The sequence below is a fragment of the Talaromyces marneffei genome, chromosome 6 (genome assembly GCF_009556855.1).
Source record: "Talaromyces marneffei chromosome 6, complete sequence".
Taxonomy (NCBI): domain Eukaryota; kingdom Fungi; phylum Ascomycota; class Eurotiomycetes; order Eurotiales; family Trichocomaceae; genus Talaromyces; species Talaromyces marneffei.
This window is the reverse complement of record NC_072353.1, coordinates 2,001,681-2,022,365: the sequence shown is the minus strand read 5'-3', so window position 1 is coordinate 2,022,365 and position 20,685 is coordinate 2,001,681. Positions and strand designations below refer to the sequence as shown.

The 20,685-nt window shown below is 48.0% G+C and overlaps 10 protein-coding genes across 10 annotated transcripts; 5 read left to right on the top strand and 5 right to left on the bottom strand.

The window, feature by feature from the left end:
• Window positions 1-2,556: 2,556 nt before the first annotated feature.
• Window positions 2,557-3,858, top strand: EYB26_008236 (uncharacterized protein; the record flags this gene model as incomplete). Its single annotated transcript, XM_054267492.1, has 1 exon — window positions 2,557-3,858. One exon carries the CDS (start codon window positions 2,557-2,559, stop codon window positions 3,856-3,858), a length of 1,302 nt encoding a protein of 433 aa, XP_054123467.1.
• Window positions 3,859-4,988: 1,130 nt separating this feature from the next.
• On the top strand, window positions 4,989-6,637 carry EYB26_008235 (uncharacterized protein; the record flags this gene model as incomplete). Its single annotated transcript, XM_054267491.1, has 2 exons — window positions 4,989-6,466; window positions 6,520-6,637. 2 exons carry the CDS (start codon window positions 4,989-4,991, stop codon window positions 6,635-6,637), a joined length of 1,596 nt encoding a protein of 531 aa, XP_054123466.1.
• A 508-nt stretch (window positions 6,638-7,145) lies between these two features.
• Window positions 7,146-8,654, top strand: EYB26_008234 (uncharacterized protein; the record flags this gene model as incomplete). Its single annotated transcript, XM_054267490.1, has 1 exon — window positions 7,146-8,654. The coding sequence occupies one exon, from the start codon at window positions 7,146-7,148 to the stop codon at window positions 8,652-8,654; it is 1,509 nt and encodes a 502-aa protein (XP_054123465.1).
• A 223-nt stretch (window positions 8,655-8,877) lies between these two features.
• EYB26_008233 (uncharacterized protein) lies at window positions 8,878-10,230 on the bottom strand (the record flags this gene model as incomplete). Its single annotated transcript, XM_054267489.1, has 1 exon — window positions 8,878-10,230. The coding sequence occupies one exon, from the start codon at window positions 10,228-10,230 to the stop codon at window positions 8,878-8,880; it is 1,353 nt and encodes a 450-aa protein (XP_054123464.1).
• A 790-nt stretch (window positions 10,231-11,020) lies between these two features.
• EYB26_008232 (uncharacterized protein) lies at window positions 11,021-12,520 on the bottom strand (the record flags this gene model as incomplete). Its single annotated transcript, XM_054267488.1, has 2 exons — window positions 11,021-12,307; window positions 12,362-12,520. 2 exons carry the CDS (start codon window positions 12,518-12,520, stop codon window positions 11,021-11,023), a joined length of 1,446 nt encoding a protein of 481 aa, XP_054123463.1.
• Window positions 12,521-13,012: 492 nt separating this feature from the next.
• EYB26_008231 (uncharacterized protein) lies at window positions 13,013-13,468 on the top strand (the record flags this gene model as incomplete). The annotated part of the gene is made up of 3 exons (XM_054267487.1): window positions 13,013-13,139; window positions 13,213-13,292; window positions 13,370-13,468. The coding sequence occupies 3 exons, from the start codon at window positions 13,013-13,015 to the stop codon at window positions 13,466-13,468; spliced, it is 306 nt and encodes a 101-aa protein (XP_054123462.1).
• Window positions 13,469-13,727: 259 nt separating this feature from the next.
• Window positions 13,728-14,621, bottom strand: EYB26_008230 (uncharacterized protein; the record flags this gene model as incomplete). Its single annotated transcript, XM_054267486.1, has 4 exons — window positions 13,728-13,794; window positions 13,858-14,070; window positions 14,133-14,499; window positions 14,573-14,621. The coding sequence occupies 4 exons, from the start codon at window positions 14,619-14,621 to the stop codon at window positions 13,728-13,730; spliced, it is 696 nt and encodes a 231-aa protein (XP_054123461.1).
• A 450-nt stretch (window positions 14,622-15,071) lies between these two features.
• EYB26_008229 (uncharacterized protein) lies at window positions 15,072-16,762 on the bottom strand (the record flags this gene model as incomplete). Its single annotated transcript, XM_054267485.1, has 3 exons — window positions 15,072-15,208; window positions 15,260-16,374; window positions 16,431-16,762. The coding sequence occupies 3 exons, from the start codon at window positions 16,760-16,762 to the stop codon at window positions 15,072-15,074; spliced, it is 1,584 nt and encodes a 527-aa protein (XP_054123460.1).
• Window positions 16,763-17,151: 389 nt separating this feature from the next.
• EYB26_008228 (uncharacterized protein) lies at window positions 17,152-18,985 on the top strand (the record flags this gene model as incomplete). The annotated part of the gene is made up of 2 exons (XM_054267484.1): window positions 17,152-18,230; window positions 18,286-18,985. 2 exons carry the CDS (start codon window positions 17,152-17,154, stop codon window positions 18,983-18,985), a joined length of 1,779 nt encoding a protein of 592 aa, XP_054123459.1.
• Window positions 18,986-19,268: 283 nt separating this feature from the next.
• On the bottom strand, window positions 19,269-20,574 carry EYB26_008227 (uncharacterized protein; the record flags this gene model as incomplete). The annotated part of the gene is made up of 2 exons (XM_054267483.1): window positions 19,269-20,447; window positions 20,509-20,574. The coding sequence occupies 2 exons, from the start codon at window positions 20,572-20,574 to the stop codon at window positions 19,269-19,271; spliced, it is 1,245 nt and encodes a 414-aa protein (XP_054123458.1).
• Between the last annotated feature and the right edge of the window lie 111 nt (window positions 20,575-20,685).

Genomic DNA, 20,685 nt, shown 5'->3' with positions numbered 1-20,685 from the left:
TGGCGCCTTTCCCAGGTCCAGCTCCTGTTGAGCGCGAGGAACATGAAACATTGTTACCTAGAGGATTTCAGGATCTCAAGGATTGAGAATATTGATCATTTTTGAAGGTTTGCAGGTTGCTGAGTATGAAGGGTATGATATGAATGAAGGAGCGCGGATTCCCCAACAGGCAAGGTGGTCATGCCCATTTACCCCCCATCAGGACTTCCCTATCTAGGTGCGTATCTAGGTGCGTATCTAGGTGCGTATCCAGGTATGCGACCGAAGGCCTGCAGCGTGGAAAAGGGAAGTAAGCTTAAAGTGGTTGTCGCCATATCATATTGTACGTGAGGTCTTGTCGAGTGACTCTGGTCACGCCACAAAGCGATGGCTTACTACGTATCACCGCATCGTAGCAGGGTTGAGATTTATTGAAGCAACCACCACCATTGTATGCGTGTGCATACCACGACAAAGTAGTACTGGAGTAGTAGTATAAACACTATAATGAACGGCCTCAGATCATCGGATCATCACATGTCAGAAAGGGCCCCTTCCGTGACCTGGGGTTGGGGGCTATGCTACCTAGTTACAAACCCCTACCCAGCGGCTACTCAGGCCTATCCAACAAAGTCCGAGAAGGATTGGAGATGACATCAATTTACATATTGAATGTTTTATAAATTTGTTTCATGCAGTGAACACATGCCCTGAAGATCAGAGAGTTGCCCTTCAGCCCCACGATGGTTGGCTACGATGGTACCAACAAAGATTCTTCGGGGTAAGCATCACCAAGCCAGAGTCAAACAATGCAACGGTTCGCGTCAAAGGATCGTGTTCTTTTGCTCCTTTACAAAAGCATAGTGAGAACCTAGGCTACCCGGTGAATCAATAAATGCATTCCGACTCGGGAGATCCCTTTGTTTCTTAAACTAAAAGCAGAAATAGTCTGGGGATGCCAAGCCAGTGTGCAGTGTTACCACGGTGCCATTCGGAGGATTGCTTCTTTGTACACAGTCGGTATACACAATGACCTGTTCTCTACTGTCTCGATAAGTAAAGTGCAGAGCAAGTAAAAATGACCTGGATACAGAATGAGACTCCTCGCATACCCATGGCACAGACACTTAACTAAAGCGTCGCGGGTGATGGCCATCAGGGGGCCCACGCCGTCCACTATTGGCTGCAGAAGCCGCTGTGCCCTAAATTGGAAACACATTTGCCCTCAAGCCATTCTAGCGAATCACTAGCTCATACAACACCATAGTGCTCTCCTTAGCTTGTTTCCGATATTTCCACTGTGTTTTACTACGAGTAGAAGACCGCGCGCAATGGGGCAGGACCCTATTTCCGTCGTCCCTCGATGACTCCCAGAACCCTTGCCCCTCCACGAATCGCGTCGCAGGATGTCCTTCCAGAGAAGTGTCGCGCTACAAAGATAGAACTGGGCGCCTCCTGCAGTCCTTTGGATCTGCCCAGGAAACGCAGGCATGTTGACTTTAGTGCTTTCCCTGGCAAAATACTCTTGCCAACCCCCCTGCCGCGACCCATTTGGCTCTGTTGGAGTTCGGCCTCTCCACAGTGAACAACTGGTTCGTAGTTGTCCTTGCAGCGTTGGCCGGCAGCCACCAAGCGCCCTCCCTCGATTGGGCTGAGGATCATACATCCTGCATACTGCCTACATAGTATGTATGAGTGACTGGCGATGATGTGTGGCATCCAGTGCATATAACTACTTGCCTACGACCTCACATTTTTTCACGAGGTCCATTCACATGCACACACCTTCTCTCATCTAATCAATAATACTGTCTACTAGTTGTTTCTCTCTCTTTATCCTTTTGCTAACTATTCCATCTTCATATTAAGAATACCTCGTCCTCTCTTATCGATCTTTTTTTTTTCTGCTTTTACTCCATCCACCCATTGCATCCTACGGTATCATCCATCTACATTCAAAGGCTAAAAGCTGCTGTAACTGCAGCCCCCACGAATACCGACCACAGGCATACTCCGACATTTTTGTCTCAGTGCAACGATCGACAGCATCATAAATCGATTAGCGCCGTCATCAATTAATATAATATATATATTTTTTTAAATGGCTCTCGGTTCTCGGTAGTGACGACTGAACAATTATCGATAACGCCCTTGTTCAAAAAGGTTGACATGACAACATCGACAATTTGAGCCACATTCTTGAACTACAGATTAATTGCTTTGCTGGGCAGGATCTCGCAGCAACCCTGGTCCAATTTAATATACTATTCGACTTTCTCTCGTTCGACATTCGATCTCATTTCGTCGCCCTTGTTCACTAGTCGCTGCGTTGGTAAGATCTTCGACCAGCAACCCTCACCTCGATACCACAACTCCGGAATTCCACCTTTCTGAATTGGGTATCTCTGGACTATACTTTTGCTTTGTATTTTTATTTTCTTGGATTCTATTCCTTTCTCTGCTAGCCAGGTTGGAAAAGTCTCGAAAGAAAATATTCAAATACCTCGACCGTCTCGTTCATCTATCTCCATCCTCGTCTAACTAGTTAGCCCTAACCCGCTACCGTCTCGAGTCACCATGGAACACATGAACTCCAGCCTCAACAGCAAGATGCAATCGTTCAACAGAGACGCTTTGAATGAGTTTGTGATGCTCCCCGTATCACGGGAAATGATCAGCCACCTTGCTCTACAGGCTTCGAAAGTCATCCGTTGCGAAGGCCATGTGACCGCTTCATCCATGAACCAACATGGGCAACCCACACCACCCAGCACTCCCCCCTTGGACCCTGCTGACACACTTCCACCTCTCCCACCATTGGAAGTCTTTATCTCGTCGATCGTTCACCGATCACAGGTCCAGGTGCCGACCTTGATGACTTCACTAGTCTTTCTTGCTCGTCTCCGCGCTCGATTACCACCTGTGGCCAAGGGCATGCGATGCACCGTTCATCGTATCTTTTTAGCATCCTTGATTCTGGCCGCCAAGAACTTGAATGATTCGAGTCCGAAGAACAAGCACTGGGCACGTTACACCGCTGTGCGAGGTTACCCAGGATTTGGCTTCTCCTTGGCCGAGGTCAACCTAATGGAGCGACAATTGCTGTTCCTTCTCGACTGGGACACTCGCATCAACGAGGAAGATTTGTTTGAGCATTTCGAACCTTTCCTTGCTCCCATCCGCAGACAGTATGAAATCGCCGAGCAAAAGGAAGCTATGGCTCAACAGCATCACCATGACTGGTGGCGATTGAACGCCTCTGCCGAGTCTCTAGCCGCTCGCCTTCGCCGTCAGAAGCAGGAAATGCGGGGAGAAGTTGGCTCTTTATCTCAACGGAGATCGCAGTACCTCACTACCTCCACCATTCAGCAACAACAACCACACGCTGTCAGCCGCAACTCTCCGTTGGCCATGGTTGAGGATAGTGATCGATACAGCCCGTATCCTCGTCGCCTTGCTTCACCCTACCGCAGTGCCAACCGCTCAATCTCTCCTCCCTCCGTCAAGGATGTCCCCGCCCTGTCGCGTACGGAAACCAGCAACTCCCTGGCCCCATCATCTCGATCTTCCAGCGTTGCGCCTAGTGTGCGCAGCACACCTGGCAGTGTTAGTACTTGCTCATCGTCAGTGGACGAGGTAATGGTCGTCGACGGAAGCACAAGCCCGGCCAGCTCAGCGCTCAATTATAGCTATGTCAACGTCAACGTCCAGCCCATGAAGTCTCTACCCAAACAACATCCCTCAATGCCAGCAATGAATCAACAGCCAAGCAAGAAGATCAAGACTAGCAACAGCTTGGGAGGTTCAGGCGGTGGTCTGATGGCTCGATTCCTTGCTTCTGCCGCCGGTGCCTATCGCATCTCTCGCAATGCCACCTAAACACTTACTACTCTCAATGGAAACTGACCGAGCTGGTTCTCGCATTTTCTTTTCAATTTATTTCCTTTGTCACGTCTCATCCATGGAGTTATTTATCTATAAGCATTTGGAAGACTACAGGAGTATACTTACCCCATTATCTGTCAGGAAGGGAAAGGCTTTATACCCATTTTCTTTTCGTTTTTACTTTCATACACTGCATCCGGCATGGCATGGCGTTTTTTTTCTCTTATCTGTTTATTTTCTCAAAATTTCCGAACTGTTTATTACGTTTTTGGCTTATGGCGTTACTTCCATTACGTCTCCATTGATATGTGGTGTATGAGAAGTGATGATCAATGCTTTCCTTTTTCGCTGAACTTTGGAGTTCTTGGATGTTGGATGTTGGATGTTGCAAAATTTTACACATGTTTGAATATGCTAATACATCTTTAATCAATATGAATGAACCATTGGCTTTGATTTATGAGTGGTCCTGGAGTAGATAGGAGTATACCGTATTGGGAGATCACCGTATTGGTACTTCAGGAGTTGTCGTGTGACACAGACACAGCCTTGGGTGGTATATAATCATAGGTACTTATATTGATTAGCATATGATCTGTGGCAATAATATACATGAAAAGACTCCTGAACAAGGCAAATATCTTGTAGTTCAAACTCAAAACCCGTGTGTGGCATGAGCTGGTCACACGATGCTGGAGAAGGCGAGGGAGTTAGGGCTAGATCATCGGGTATGGTGGGTAGTTGTTCAGGGTGGTGGTTGCATACTCTACTCCAACGCACTGTAACCGTCTTGTGATTTGATGAAGTATTATACTGTACATAGATAAGAGATGCACACGAAGGAGACTTTATTTATCTAGATGAGACTTGAACGTAGAAACGAAGATAATGTGAGTATAGAATATCTGGTATACGGAGCGATGCCTCAGGCACATAAGATAAGGTTGAAAGCGGGAGTAGCCCCTCGTTCCGAATCAGGACTAGCCTCAACGTCACTGATTTGATTGTCTGATGCAAGACAAGAACGACTTTTTACTCTCACTTTCATTTTCCATTGAATTACTTCTCCTATTTCTTCTGCATATACAGAAGTCAATAAGTCAAGAGCCGGGCTGAAAGGCAGAATGCCGTCTTCAACGTGCCATCTACCCAACGGACACACGTTCTCAGTGACGCCAGTCTTTGGAGGAGTAACCTTTAAAGAAACAGATGTCTACCTTCATAACACAGCACTTCCTCCAGGATGGACTGTTGTAATTCATACCGAGAAGTTGATTGAGGAGGGCCATGAAGATGACAAGCATCAGCCGCACGACAGCCATGGCACCACTGTAGACGCAGCAACTGCAGTAGAGCCAAAAGTCCGCATTTCTACCTTCAGGAAACCAACACTACAAAACGATTGCATATTCATTTCATCTATAAACAGCCCCAGTGACTTCAAAACTCCTGTGTCACCTTCCCGCCAGATTGCTATGATGCTTTGGGCTACGCTTTGGTGGTACTTTCATGAACCAGAGCCAGATCTACATCTCATAACCGAAGCTTCAGCAAACACAGCTGAGTCAGGCAGGCCCAAAGGCGAGTGGCGGGTGAATATCAAAAGAGAAGGCATCTTCAAGGGCAGGAATCTACTACAGAAGCTAGAGCGTATGGGCCTAATTTCGAATGAAGATTCGTCAGTGGGCACAGAGTCACTTGAGGTTCGAAATCCGATCAATGGCCCGAGGATGTTTACGAGTCGTCGAAGCTTTTGGCAGTTAGATCCTCGGATTTTCGTCTATACACAGACACCGACGAATGTTGTGCCGGTGAATGCTGGTTCGCTGTCTCCCCTCACTTCGCCATTCGGATCTCGGCCTGCTTCTCCAAGCCTGGAGAGTCTTCGGATCGCCGAAGGCGGTGCGTCGCCCACTGATTCTCCGCCTCCGTCTCAAGTCCTCAATTCTCTCGCTGGACTTTTTGATTCAAGTAGCCATTTACCAACGTATTATCCACCGGCCCCAACTCAATATATCTTTACAAATGGTGTCCGTCACCCTCTCCGGCAACGGGCTCCGCATCAGGGAGAGACATTTTATGTGCGCTATGTCCCAAGCGTAGGACAATATCTTTCATTCCGTGTACCGGTACTCAATATAGCAAAAACGAGCGGTCCGCATCATGCTCATACACCGTCTACATCATCTCTAGTCGTGCCTCCCATTCCTAGTCCATCGGGACTATCCGACCTCGACCTGTTACACAAATGGATGAACGTTCCACGCGTCAATGCAGCATGGGGTGAAGCAGGGTCAAAATCCAAAATCGAAGGGTTCTTGAAACAGGGCTTGAATAGTCGACATAGTTTTCCGGTCTTTGGGTGCTGGAATGGCAGGCCATTTGGGTATTTTGAGATATATTGGGTCAAAGAAGACCGCTTCGGACGGCTTTTGAATAATGTCGGCAACTATGATCGAGGATTGCATGTGTTGGTTGGTGAAGATGAGTTCCGTGGCTCTCATCGCGTACATCTCTGGCTCAGTTCACTGGTACATTATTGTTGGCTGGCTGATCCACGAACGGAGACTGTTTTGCTGGAGCCTCGAGTTGATAATCAAAAGTGAGTCCTTTTCAATTAAGCCTAATATATTGGTTGACCTAACATGATTGCAGGCTTATATCTTATCTCATGCAGCTGGGCTTCTACAAAGAGGGAGAAGTCGCCTTTCCTCACAAGCAATCTGCAGTGATGAAGATCAATCGTGATAGCTGGAATCAACCAGCATTATGATCCGTCACTCTCATACACGAATCCTTCAGCCATCGTACAAGCACATTTAGCCTTGATTGATATACCCATTTCCTTCACGTTTTGAGCAATGACGCTTCTATATTTAGCCGTGGCGAATATCATCTGCGCCTCCAAAACTCATTACATAAATGATAAACGATCATCTTGCCACAGTCATCCACTTCTTGCGCCATATATCTGGTTGCCAAGCTATTCTATCACTATATCACCCAAAGCCATATACCGAAATAACTAAGACGGACTTGGATGTTGTAGACACCGGACCGGACATAAAAGAGTGCTTCGAGTCAATTCGGGCTAGCCAGGCCGGTTGCGGAAGTAAGAGCGCCGGCGATAAGCATCCCTCCATCCCCGCGCTGTTCGTATTTCCAAGGTTCGCTGAGACAAACAAATAAATAAACATCTCTTCTTTAATGCTTTCTCAATTCATCATTGCTTCGATATAAAACATCCGTTGATAAATTTATACTCAATCGTCCACACTGTCATGCCCCTCACAATCCTCTCCGCCGCACAGGTCCGCGCATTACTCCTCTCCCTCTCTCGCGACGACGTGCTCGCCCTCCAACATAACCTCGCCGACGCACTGCGCGAATACTCAACCGGAAGCCAAGAACAAGGCTGCTCGGCGTCATACCAACCACACCGAACCGCGATAACGGGCAACGATGGAAAAACCACAATCTTCATGCCGGCGAGTACAGGCAAGACGACGGGTGTCAAGATCTTGTCTTCACCGTTAACATCATCCGTGACCGATAAGCCTGGGTGCACGACTATAGGACAGGAGTTTGCGAATTCGAGACAGTCGGCCAAGGTCTCGTTGTCGTTGGAGGAGTACTCTTCTAGACGGTCGAGTAGTTCGCTCTCGGCCGATGTGAGCTCCATGTCATTGACACCTTCGCACGATGATGACGCTGGGAGTGTTGGTGGTGACGACAGCGAAGTCGAGTCCGGCTCATTCTCGTCGTCGACGGGTGGCGCGCCAAGTATAAACCATCAGTCATTAAGTTCGCAATCGGATAGCCTTCGAGCATCGAAGCCATATATGGGAAGCGTCCAACATATCTCCGGCAAAGCATGGCCACCGATGGGAGCCCGCGACTCATCTCCTCGCGGCACATTAACACTCGTCGGCCAGGACGGTCTCCCCATAGGGCTCATCAGTGCACAGGATCTGACAGCATTCCGTACGGCACTAACATCACTCCTCATCTTCAACAAACGCAAACATGTCAAGACAATCACCGTCTTTGGCGCCGGTAGACAAGCATACTGGCACATCCGTCTTGCTCTCCTCCTCCGCGGGCCTGAAGTGAAGCGTGTATACATCATCAACCGCTCCTTTGACCGCACCGCAGAACTTCTGCGAGACATCTACGCAGCTGAAAACGCCTCGTGGCGCTCTGACGTCAAGTTCCATGCTTTCAGCAGCGACTTTGTCGAATATAACCGTCTTTCACGCGAAGCAGTCCGCAAAGCAGATGTTATCTTTTGCTGTACACCGTCCCTCGAACCGCTTTTCCCTGCCGAATTTCTCACGTCAACCGAAGGCCGGCGCAAAGGTCGACTCATCGTCGCTATCGGATCGTATAAATCGCACATGACGGAACTACACCCGGACATCTTGAAGAATGAAGTCAAACCCACCACTTCAAACACGCATCATTACCACAAACATGCCCAGAGGGGAGGTGTTGTGCTAGTAGATAGTCTCGAAATGTGTCTACAGGAAGCCGGCGAGATCGTGCAGGCAGGCTTGGGACCCCATCAACTCGTCGAGATTGGTGAGTTGATGATTATGAAACATGCCGCGAGACTGGGGATTGAGCAGCAAAAGGAAGGGGGCGAGAAAGGCCTTCAGAAGTGGCTGGAATCTGGAAATGTGGTGTATAAGAGTGTGGGGCTTGGGCTTATGGATCTAGTCACTGGTGGAAACCTGATAGATGTTGCGAGGAGGAGGGGCGTTGGGACTTTTATTAATGATTTTGAGTGATTTGTTCGTTGGCTGTATGTACATTTATCTGATGATACCTATATATATTTGGAAGGGCTTCGTGGACATATGATTATAATTAGAAATAATGTTTGAGAACTGTATGACCTGTACCTGTATTCATGTAACCCTAAAAATGGTATATAAGAAATATCACCAAAGAACGACTCCAGCCCAACCGATATACTAATCCTAACATAAGAACAGACACGAAGAGAAAAAATTACATCCCCCATAAATCTTCATCACTCTTAACCATATCATCCTCATGCAAGACCTTCAGTCCATTCGACTTTTCGAGACGTTTCCTATCCCGTTTCGTCACAAGCCGACTCGGGGTCATTGGCGTCACGGGTGTGAATGGCATGTATGGACTGTATGGTGTAGGCATGCCGGTGCGCGGTCCGCCGGGGATATGGACCGGTCTCTCTAAGATGGTTGTCTTCGTAGGCGGTGCGCTCATGGGAGGGTTGAACTGTTGACGGAAGGGCAAGGTGGAGTTACTGCTGTTGATACTCAACGGCGCAGGAGCGTTTGAGCGCATGCTGCTAGGTGTGGTGATGGGTTGAAGCATGAATCCCTTGGGCGTCTGCATGGTGTTGGTACCTGGCAAAGGGGCTGTGGGTGGAGGACCGGGGTTGTATATTCGTGGTGACATTGGTGGTGCGCTGTCTTGGAATGTAGCTGCTGTAGCTGTTACGGCAGCTGTTTCCACTGGGTCAGGTGATTTCAAGGGTGGTGAGATGGGTAGGTCGCGGACTGAGCGGGGTGATTTGAGTTTGTTGGAGCTAGAGGATGAACGTAGGCCGGGACTGAAAATGGATAGACTGGAGAGTCTGGATAGTCGTTGGCTTGTTCGGGATTTGTTTGTTGCTATGCTTCCTTGTCGGGGGGACAAGGGTGCCTGGACGGTAGGCTGTAGTGGGAAAGATGGATACTGATTGGCAGTGTTCGGATCTGCGAATCGTGGCGATGCCATGGGTGAAGCTATTGGAGACTTATCCTCCATCACAGGCGAGTTATGAGCTGAGGCCTTTTTGGCATCATGCTCCATGACCGCCGCATACAAAAACTCCATCTCTTCCTGCGCTCGTCGTCGGTCCGCAGTTACGACATCTTCGTCAACAGTAGCAACACTACTATTCATCGAGCTCTGGGCTTTGTGGCCCTTGGTCACACTTGTCCACGACATATTCCAGCCGCGTGGTTTGACTGGACTTGGGAATTGGGTGTCGACTGAATAACCAGAAATAGGACTTGGATCGGTGCTGTTGGCGAATTCGTTGTTGAGAGGTTGCAGCATTACCATATCAAGGGAGTAGTTGGAGGCGTGAGCTGCTCTCCGGAGTCGTCTTCCTACAAAGAGTAGAAGAAAGACGACTATCGCATCGAAGATTACGTAGCTGGCTGCAATTCCACCTATTTGGATAGGTAATTGACTCGATTTATTCGAATCTTCGGACCGCTGTGTGACAGTGATAGAAGATATCGGTTGAGCAGACGTCGTCGACAGTAAACAAAATGTGAAGAGCAAACCCGAAAGCCAAGTATCCCAAGCAGAAAAGATCAATGGCATGCTGAGACAAAAGTCGGTGGACTTTCGGGATGCTTTATACGGACTTTGGTCTTCTCATCTGGGCGGGAATGGAACGCAACGGGACCTCCTGTCAATCAAATCTCGAAACCACACGAGTTAGATGTTGGAGCATGAGAGGGGTTGGCACAATGAGTAGATATATGGGGAGATCAACATCCCTCTGCTGTGCCCAGGTGCTCCGAATATTCTTAGGCGCATAGTGGAGAAGCGAGAGTTTTCTGTGACGGACGAGTTGCCGGGCTGCATTGAGGGGTGGACAGAGCTTGAAGATGTGCTGGGGTCAGTGATTGGGCGAGTGCGAGTGTGAAGATGTGAAAGTGAAGGTGATGGCTGCAGCCTTCGCCGTCGCGATTGCCAATCGTTCTTGTTTCTGCAGGCAGGGAACATCACCTGATTCGGGGCCCTCATTGGTCGATGCATGCCAATCGAGGATGCACACGGGCGGCCAATCAAGTTGGATCAACCAATGCTTATGGTTGTTTAAGCGCCCGCCAAGGCCCGCACAGTCCACGCCTCCTACTAGATTTAGCCAATGAGAATTCAGTGTCTACATCAATATCTCGCGGATGTGATTGGCCGATCTATGTCCATACAAGAGATACATACACTGATAGTACATTGAATAGAGCACCTCACAGACGGGTCTACTAATTTATTCTTCTAGCCCACAGAATACTACAACTACCGCCAGCGCAGCGCTCGAAAAGATAGTCCACAATGCAGCCCTATATCCCTGCATGATAGCCTCTTTCTGATAGCTGTCACTTGACTAAGTCGCCTTCTCTCCTTTCCAAAGGTCTCGCCAAAACTCTTTCAATCCATAGCCCTTGGATCGATCTTCATCGTACACTCGCACGTTTTGGTTGGATTGTATTATATCGTCCAGCAGATTACCAGCTGGCTTCCGGACAGTAGTCGTCGCCGCCTTTCGAGGAGCAGTTGCTCGCATAGTAAGCTCATCGGCCAGCGTCGGCGCTACATCTGCGTAACATGAGTTTAATTCTCGCTCTAGACTCAAGTACGGTTTCTGTGCAAGTCGTGGCGCTTGTAAGTTGTACGACCGCGTCAAATCGTTGATATTCTTGATCTGCAGCTCGTGCCAGCCTCGCTCGATAGACATGTAATCCGGGTCTCTCAGTGGAGGTAAATGCGGAAGTAGCTCGCCAGTTTCATCTGACGTGGTGGTATCCTCAGAAACTACAACTGCATCTGTTTTAGTTTTTGCCGACTCTGTGCTCGGCACAGGTACAGCTCTTGGTGGCCCAGCAGTTATTCGACCATCATGACTGATCTGAGAAAAACTGGGCAGAATCACCGCCTCTCCCTCACTAAAAGTTGCAAGCGACGTTTCGGTTTTCTTCTTTGCTATCAATCGAGCCTCTGCTGCTGCGTATCCGCGTGCGCGTCTCTGTTGTTCTTCCAAAGAACCCCCTTGGCTCGAAATCATCCTTGCGGCATGTCTTCGCCATTCTGTTCGTAGCCTTTGTCTGAACCTGCCGATTTCTCGAGCGAGATCCTGCTGTTTTTCAATCCATGGCGGAACAATCTCTTGCTTCTGGATGATCTTGTTCATAAAATACTCCGTTGTATCAATGAATGCGCTATTCGCATTATGATCTGTCGTTGTATGTTTGCCTTTCCCTCGGGGCAGATTCTTGAACTGACCTCGTGCAATGGCATCTTCTATTCGCTCATTTGCAAGTGACGATAGCCCCGATAACGTCATGGGCAAAGAGCGTGCTCCAGCCTCAAATCGCGCAGTGAGCTGACTTCTTATTTCTTCTCTCTCCTTATCTGATAAACCCGAGCTCTGGCTGAGAGCATACGTTTGTGTCTTGTCCCGAGCGCTTGCCAGACGAATTCCGGTCGAGTGGCGAACCTTCGCCCCGGGCTTCAGATTCACGTTGACGGGCATCGCGGGACTTGGGATCTTGAAGGGGACACGGATAGGCTTTTTGGCGTCATCGAGCATTCGAAGTGTGGTGTCTTGGACGTTCTCTGTTCCGCGCCAAGGTGCTGCCATGGCATGTTCGCGAGTACCTTTTCCTGCGCTTGCCTTCGAGCATATTAATTAGTCTACGGTAAAAGTGGCCCGCATAGTTAAACTTACTGGTGTATCTAAGACAGAAAAAGCCTGCGCATTATCGCTTTTGAATGTAGTGGCTTTGATCTTCTCTTCCAGAGCTCGTTTCAAATCATCCGAGAAGCCCGCTTCCTGTAAATTCTTACGTGCCGATCGTCCGCCTTCAAGGAGCGACTCTTCTGTCATCTCAGCCAATCTGCGAGATAAAGCGCCCCCCTCCTTGCTCCCAGAAGACTGGGAGTCATTGTTTGATTTGCCATTTTTTCGAGATGATGATGCTGATAATGTTCTTCGTGATAATATCGGCGTGCGCTTAGTGATCGACGGAATAGCTCGAAGGCATGATGTACACTGGGTACAACAAGAAGAGCTGGGGGTGAGTCCTATCATGGATGACTGTAACTGATCCCAAAACGCCAAAAAATTGCTAACAAGAGACGAATTTGTAGGTGGTGAGTTTATTAATCGTTATCAGATGACGTTGATAAGTCAGACGCTCGCCGCAGCGAGTTGGCCTGTGCGCCATTGTCCTTTTCTTCGGTCTTGGCAGTTACTATGGTCCGCTAAAACTTCGGCCAGTCTCACTACAAGCTACTCGATAGCAACGACCTCTCATCCATCGGGATAGAATCCTTCTGTTACGGCCTTCGAAGAGCTGTCGGCTCTAGAAATCTCATAATGCCTGCCAAAGGTGCTTCGACTCGCCTGAACCCGGTGCGGTTGCAGACCATTCAACACCTTCGAGTGCGACGACCCAACCAACAACAACAGAACTCATGCGCCACGATCATGTCCTCTATGCTGAGTACGTTGTTCCTAATGAGAATTGTCAATTGATATACATCAAGCATGGGGGTTACTAACATGTTACCGTACAGATTGCTGGGCCTCAGCCGGACAGGGAAATGAAGGATGCTCCGGTTTGGAGGAATCGTTAAAAGCATGCATGGACGGAAGGGTACGTCTTCTCCTGATGTTCTACTTGACATCTTGTATACACTATACACCTTTACTGATCGCTGTTTGCTCTTACAGAGAGACACAACGTCAGCTAACAACGCCGTCAACTATCACTTGATGAGAATGTTCCCCAAGGTTTCGGGCCCACGGAAGAGGGAAGGTCGCCTTGGCTAGAGGCCCTTTTTTCAGTTCAATTCAATCAATCAAGATCTCAATTTCGTTGCATATACTGGAGTTTCGGGCTGGATCTGAGAGTGCGCATCAATTGACTCGGAAGGAATATGGATGCTCCACTACAGTGTATGATTATCTGAGGAATACTGTACAGTACAAATATTAGTTCTTTTGCGGTCATATACTTTCGATGCTGCTTTTACAAATTTCTTAATCTATAGATTATTCTATATTCTCATGCCATTCTAATTATCTGTTTTCATGGTGGTGTTGGAAAAGCCATGCCTGCGAACAACGCTGGTTCCTCGACGTTATGATGCTGGTAGCTATCGTATGTGTCAGTCTGAACTGGAAAAAAAGGTGCTCCAGACGAAGGCAGGGAGGCTTACCTCAAAACACCGATACCACCTGGTTCCAGCATTAACGACAACGGGAATTCCATAGGGTATCCCAACCATCGTTTCACAAAGGCCCTTAGCAAATGTCCATGTGCTATGAGTACAATATCAGCCGGGCCAGGCTCGCCGTGCATATGATTAACCTGGAACGCTCGAATCTCTTTGATCAAATCATCCAAACGGTCCGTTACTTGCTGCGCCGATCTGCATCACACCGTATACGTGAGTAGAAGTTTTCGTCAAGTGTTCGCTTTGAGATGACATACTCTCCACCCTCGCACCCATCGCGCCATATATCCCATGGCCTCTCAGTATCAAGACCGTGCTCTTTCCTCAAAGCCCGGATCTGACTCGTCACCATCCCTTCATATTCACCATAGCCCCATTCTGCCAATCGATCTGTCGTCGATACTTTATCTGCCGGCTCTAAAGGCGATGAGAAGAGTAGTTCATGTGTCTTCTGAGCCCTCTTTCTGGGACTAACATATACATGTGCAATGCGCGAGGGATCGATGAGCTTTCCAGGACCGACGAGAACGCGACCGGAATTCTGGACTTGGGTTTCGCCGTGAGGTGTCAGTTTGAGCTCCGTGATGCCGGTGTATTGCCCGGATTTTGTCCATTCGGTTTCTCCTATACAAACAGAAGCATTCCGAGTTAGTAATCTCTCTCTCTTGGGATCAGACTTAACAAAAGTAAGACTTACCATGTCGTGCAATAAACACCCGAGGTGTGCCTGCGTCCTTGTCGGACATGATGTCTTGATCCGGGATTCAGTGCCGAGCTTGTCAAATCCTCAATTGATCTTCTGCAAATACTAAGAGGGAATTTGTTCGCAATTGTAAATAGGAAGGAAATAAGACCACTGTAAATTATGGGTCTTTTTTTTCTCTATACGTACGTACCGTCAGGGTGAAGGCGATTGCGGGACAAAGTTTTGGAGGGGCATTCGGACAGGCTCCGAGGGGAGACTTCCTCCCTCTTCCGGCTGCGGTGAACTCATCAACCTATGCATCTAAGGATGGAGTGGGAATTGACGGTTTACTCGACAGTTGCTTGTCAAAAATTGATTGATATACCTAGCTACGGGTGCTCAGACTGAATATTCAAGCAGCTTGCCGTGCTTGTGCGCTTCAACATATAGTTCAGATAACTTATCCATGTCACTTCAAGGCCGACTTATATCTAAGTTCTACTTGTTGATGTCAAATGCGCTCAAACTCCAAGATTAGTTTGTCACTTGTCGGCTTAACTGTATACGCATCGATAGCTTCAATGCCTTCGTCATCCACGATTGTGGTTTTATAATTGGTGTATATCGCCGTTGTTACGAGTTTCATCTCTGCATCCCCCACGATTAGTACGAATCCACAGGCCTTGATCATAAACATACCTTGAATTGCAAAGTTGCTGCCAACGCACATTCTTCCCCCGCTACCAAAAGCCCAAAACCATCTTCGCATCTCCTCCATTTCCGGTGAATTGTACTCCTTGAGCCATCGACGTGGTTGCCATGATTCAGGCTCGGGAAATACATCTGGATTGCGATGAAGGGAGTATGCTTGTGCATTGACCCGTACATTTGGTGGTATATTGTGGTATCCAACGAGTGTCGAAGATGGCTTTGGTGTTATACGGGGCTGTATACCCGGAATAGGCGCATGTAGCCGAAGAGTCTCCATGATGACTGCTTGTAGAAGCGGCAAGGCATCAATCTCTTTGGCTCCTGGAAGCTGCTTGGCAGCTTCGGACGTAGGGGCCTTATTGATCCTAGTTGAGAGAGTGTGTAGCTCATTCCGTAACTCATCTTGAATGTCGGTATGCTTAGAGAGCTCCCAGTATAGATAGGTAAGCCCTACAGCACTAGTCTCATGTCCTGCTGTGAGTTGATCATACGTCTCACAGGCAATGTCTATTTTTTGTTGTTTTAATCTCTGCGAGTTCGCTGCCATATCTTCCTTTCCCAGGTTCATTTGCTTGATCATGGATACTTTCATCTGCTTATAAACCGTGGGCTCGATACGTGGGTCGCTAGAAGCAAGTGACTTTTCCGCCTTGTCACATAGATCCATGTTCCAGTCATCCATCACCTGGGTGGCATCACGGCACCATTGTGGGATGATAGGTAATCCAATGGCTTGGCTGAAAGTTACAAGGCCCGGTACCTCCTGGTAGTAGAACTCGAAAGGCTTCCTGCATTGGTAGTTATGTAGGAGATGTTTTCGAAATGGGACATCTTGGAGTAGATTGGTTGCGTTTTGAAGTCCATACAAGTAAGCCGAGACAAAGTCCATGGTTAGTGCTGAATTGAGTTCGTGAACGTCAACCGCTTCTTTGGAAGATGCAGCGGTCTCCAGAATGGGCAGTAGCCGGTCGTATATCATTGTGGTGGATATGAGCTTCAATGCAGGTGACGATTGTAGATATGATTTGGAATATATGTTCGACAGCATGCGTTTTCGAGTAGCATGTTCCTTACTGCCAGTCATGGTAAACATACTGACTGTTCTGGATTTGGCTACATGTCAATATCTTTCTGTAGAAGCGAGATCGAAGGGACTCACCCCAGAGAGCCAAATACTCTTGGATACCATTCATGCTTCTCAAACCCACCGCCATAAACGGTCTTGATACCGCCATCTACACAATTGATAGATAGTTCATTCGGTCCTAATCTTACGATCGGGCCCAGTTTCTCGTGTGCCGCTTGTATAGTCCGGTTGTTCGTCGCTATGAAGCGTCGCCAAGTAATCCATGCCGATGAAATGGGTGACGTGAAGTGGGCATTTGGTATGCGTGCCAAAGGGGATAAGAAAGCAGGATATAGGATGTATTTGTATATGAGAACAGAGAGTGCACCTAGAATGCAAACAACCTGTATGTGTGAAAGTGCCATTTGAAGACTCCGATTGTTCCGACTCGTTTATCTCGACATCAGTCCAGCTTCGAAACCCAACCGACACAGAAGATAGCCTTTATTTGTAGGTAAATCTGACCATACGGGCAGGCCACAGTTTGCAATAGCCAGCGATTCACTTAAAGAAGGAATGTAGTAAGAATTAAGTTGAATGGAAGGAGAGACGAGAAGGCAGAGGAGCTTATCGCACAGATTCTGGGTCAGATACCGATGAGGAAGCCGACGATACGGTACCTAATGTCGAGCTTATCGATAAGCCCGCAGTGACGTTCGCTTCCGATAACTTAATTTTGCCCACCAATCCCAGCTTGACTCTTCAACAATCAGACAGACAAACAACAACCACGTTCATTCTACTCACGAATATCATGCTAGCTGACTTGCCATCGGAGATAATATACAATATCGCAACTTATTTGCCAACAGTAAACTCTCTCACTCATCTATCGCAAACCTGTCACCGGCTGCACAAGATCATAACCGCGGATGATCGTGTGTACCGCCTCTTCATCCGAAATCGATTCCCAACTCTCGGAGATGTTCCGCCTTACTGGAAAGACGTCGTACAAGCTGTAACGTCGCGGTCTCGAGCCCTTGATCGCTGCGCTATCATAGCACGTTTTGTCGTACCATCGAATGCTGCCAGGACGGTCGGCATCCGCGACACAACGAGACATGATCGTCCGACGATAGGATACCGGCCCACAGTCGATAGCTATGAGGTATGGAAGGGGGGGCGCTGGCAAGATAGAGAAGATGTGCTTGCTTGGGGAGCTGCAGCAGAAATCCTGCTCAGGATCAAAAGGACGGGAACAGGTGCCCATGAGACATGGCTGCGGTTCAACGATCTGGAGCATGTGAGTAGTCATGACGATATCCGTGGCATCCATCTCTTAAGGCCGGATCACCAAAGTATATCTGTTGGGAAACAACATTTAATTTATGCGCGTGCAAGCGGCGACGTTTCTCATATTGCAATTGATCCTGACGATGCAACCTACCACCAACAACAAACATTCGTCACTAATAATTCTGAAATCCATAGCCTGGATCTCAGCACGGGTCCAGAGCCAGTCCTTGCTGTACATAGTTTCGATGGAAATATTTCTTTGTACAAAACGACTACGAAAGATACAACAGTCACCCCGTTCGCGCAACTAGAAGGCGAGACCGAAGAAGGAACACCTCGTCACTTTATCAAATTCTTAGCTCCATCAAGACTAGCGGTTGGACATGGGAAAGTAGCAGACACGATTGTTGTGTCTGACTTGGCAGAAGATCATATTTCAACCCACCGTGAACTCACCTTTGAGGACCCATATCACCGGACCTTATGGCCTCGGAGAAAAGCACGCGTTGGCGCCATTGCGCCCCTTGGTGTCGATTCATATGGAGGAAGAGCCCATGGAGAAGTGTTTCTTGCTGGTTGGGGGAATAGTAGAGTGAGGTATGTTTTATCCATCAATAGAAGAGGCCGATTGACTAACAGTCAACAATGGCAGACTCCATGATCTTCGCTCGCCCAAGATGTTCGAAAGGGAATATATAGATGTCATGGACAGCAATCCAATCTATTGCATCCAACCCTTGCACGACCGCTTCCTCGTAGGCGCGGGATCCGAAGCAGTCGTCAATGTCTTTGATCTTCGCATGCACAAGGCTTATCACCACTACGAAGCCAAATCCGTATCTTCGATGTCACCCAATCACGAGTCCTCACCTAAAGAATTTTCGTTCTTCCTGTCTCATCATCCGCCGAATGTTCTAAGACACCGTAATTATGGCACATATCGTGGTCCTGTGTATACCATGTCGTCACCTTCGCCGACTTCCTCAACAGTATATACAGGCGTTGTCGATGGAGTGGTGCGTCTTGACTTTGGCTCGACAGATGACTTTCTGGATGAAAATACTAGCAACTGGTATCAGGACTATCTTGATATGGATGGAAATGATATTTCCAAAGATCTATCAACGAATCGTGCGCGGAAGAACCATTCAACAGCCAGAGAAAAAATCTTAGAGCTTTCGGGTTACGAGAGGCCAAGTCCTGAGAATAGATCCGCTAGTGCTAAATTAAGATCTCAGGTGCCGTTTTGGAGTTTGAGTGAGACAGACGAAAAAAAGGAAAAGGAAAGTGGGTGGGATCGACGATGGAGACGATTAGATGAGAATCAATCATGGAGGTCGACGGGAATATAAACAGGAGGCATTTTCTGCTTTCTGGTTTCAAATGTCCGATTTAGACGAGCCAAGATACTAGCATTTCTGATAGATAGAGTCTAAGAATCTAGAATATAAGAACAAAACCTGCCACATTGGCATGAACTTTTAAGAAACAAACTCCAATAAAAAAACCGCTGCGCCTTGCTTCACCGCTGAATAGTGATCGAACGCAAAATGAATAGCAATGATCTAAGCAACATATACTAGTAGTAGTAAATTAACCGGTCGCAAGAGTTCGTCCAACTTCAAGTAGACTTGTTTAATCTTCGAACTTGAAGCTGTACTTGGATGGGCCGATATCAATGGGGCCGCCACGGTATGAGCCACGCTTCTTCTTATTCTTCTCCTTTGTGAAGCCCTTGCCACGGGTGACTGATAGATCTTTGAAGGCACGGTCGGCGTAAGCGTACGCTACATAAGTGTTTGATGGATGATCATACGGAAGGGCACTCATGGCAGCCAATCGCGTGGGGCGAGCCCCGGTATGTTTCTTCTTGAACTGAGGCTCGGGAGGAAGGGGGACAGAGTTGAAGGAAGTGTCGGCATCCTTCTTCTTCTGAGACTTGGTCTCGTCTGACTTTGTACTTGTTGATGCTATCGTGTCTGTGGAATCGCTCATATCATTGGGGCTCGCTGATTTGGGTTTGGATTCATCATCATCGCCATTATCATCAGAATCTGAGTCGGAGTCGGAGGACGAGGAGGAGTCTTCGGAATCGCTCGACTCGGAGGAGCTGCTATCATCGGAGTCTGGTAATGGTGTCTTTGCGGCCGTTTTCAATGTCTTCTTGCGTTCGACCTCTGATTCGGAATCGGAATCGTCTGATTCGGAGTCACTGGAAGAACTCTCCTCAGATGAGCTGTCGTTTGAAGAAGATTCCTCTGATGATTCGGATTCCTCTGACGAGCTTTCAGAAACCTCGACCATTTTGGCCTTTTTCACAGATGCTTGTTGAACTGGAGCTGAATCTTCAGCTTTGCGCTTCGTGCCAGTCGACTTGGGTGGTGCGGTTTCCGGACCAGATTCGTCGTCTGCATCGCTGTCCGACTCAGAAGAAGACTCAGAAGAAGACTCAGACTCAGAAGACGAAGAGGAAGAGGAGGAAGAAGAGGAAGAAGAGCTCTTGCTCTTTTTCTTCAGCGTGGGAGCATCGTCCATCGACACGTCGGAGTCTGATCTTGACTCAGAGCTGGATTCATCGCTCGATTCAGAGGACTTCTCGCTCTCATCCTCGTCCGATGATGCAGAAGTAGACTTCAATGCCTCATACATGCTCACTAACGAAGGTGTAACATCATTGTTTGTACCCGAAATAACCTTTCCATTCCGTTCCTTTTCTTCCTTTACCAGGGCATTGCTGGCAGAGGCATAACCGTAGTCGTTGAGAAACGTAACAATGGCCTTGAGGAGTTCTTCAGGCGCTTTAGTAGTGGGTTTCTAGATGAGATAAGTCACTTAGTAAGGAAACAATGAAGCTTTGAGGATAACGTTTCCATACCTCAGTCGCAACGGCTTTAGTTTTCTTCTCAGATGCGGCTGGCTTGGATTGCTTCTTCGACGCCATCTTCGTAGAATTGTGTGCTCAAATACTCACCCAGGATCTGTTGAAGTGAGAAGGAAAGAGGGGAGTCGCGACAGAGTTTCCAGCGTACTCCATAAAAAAAAAGTTGACAAA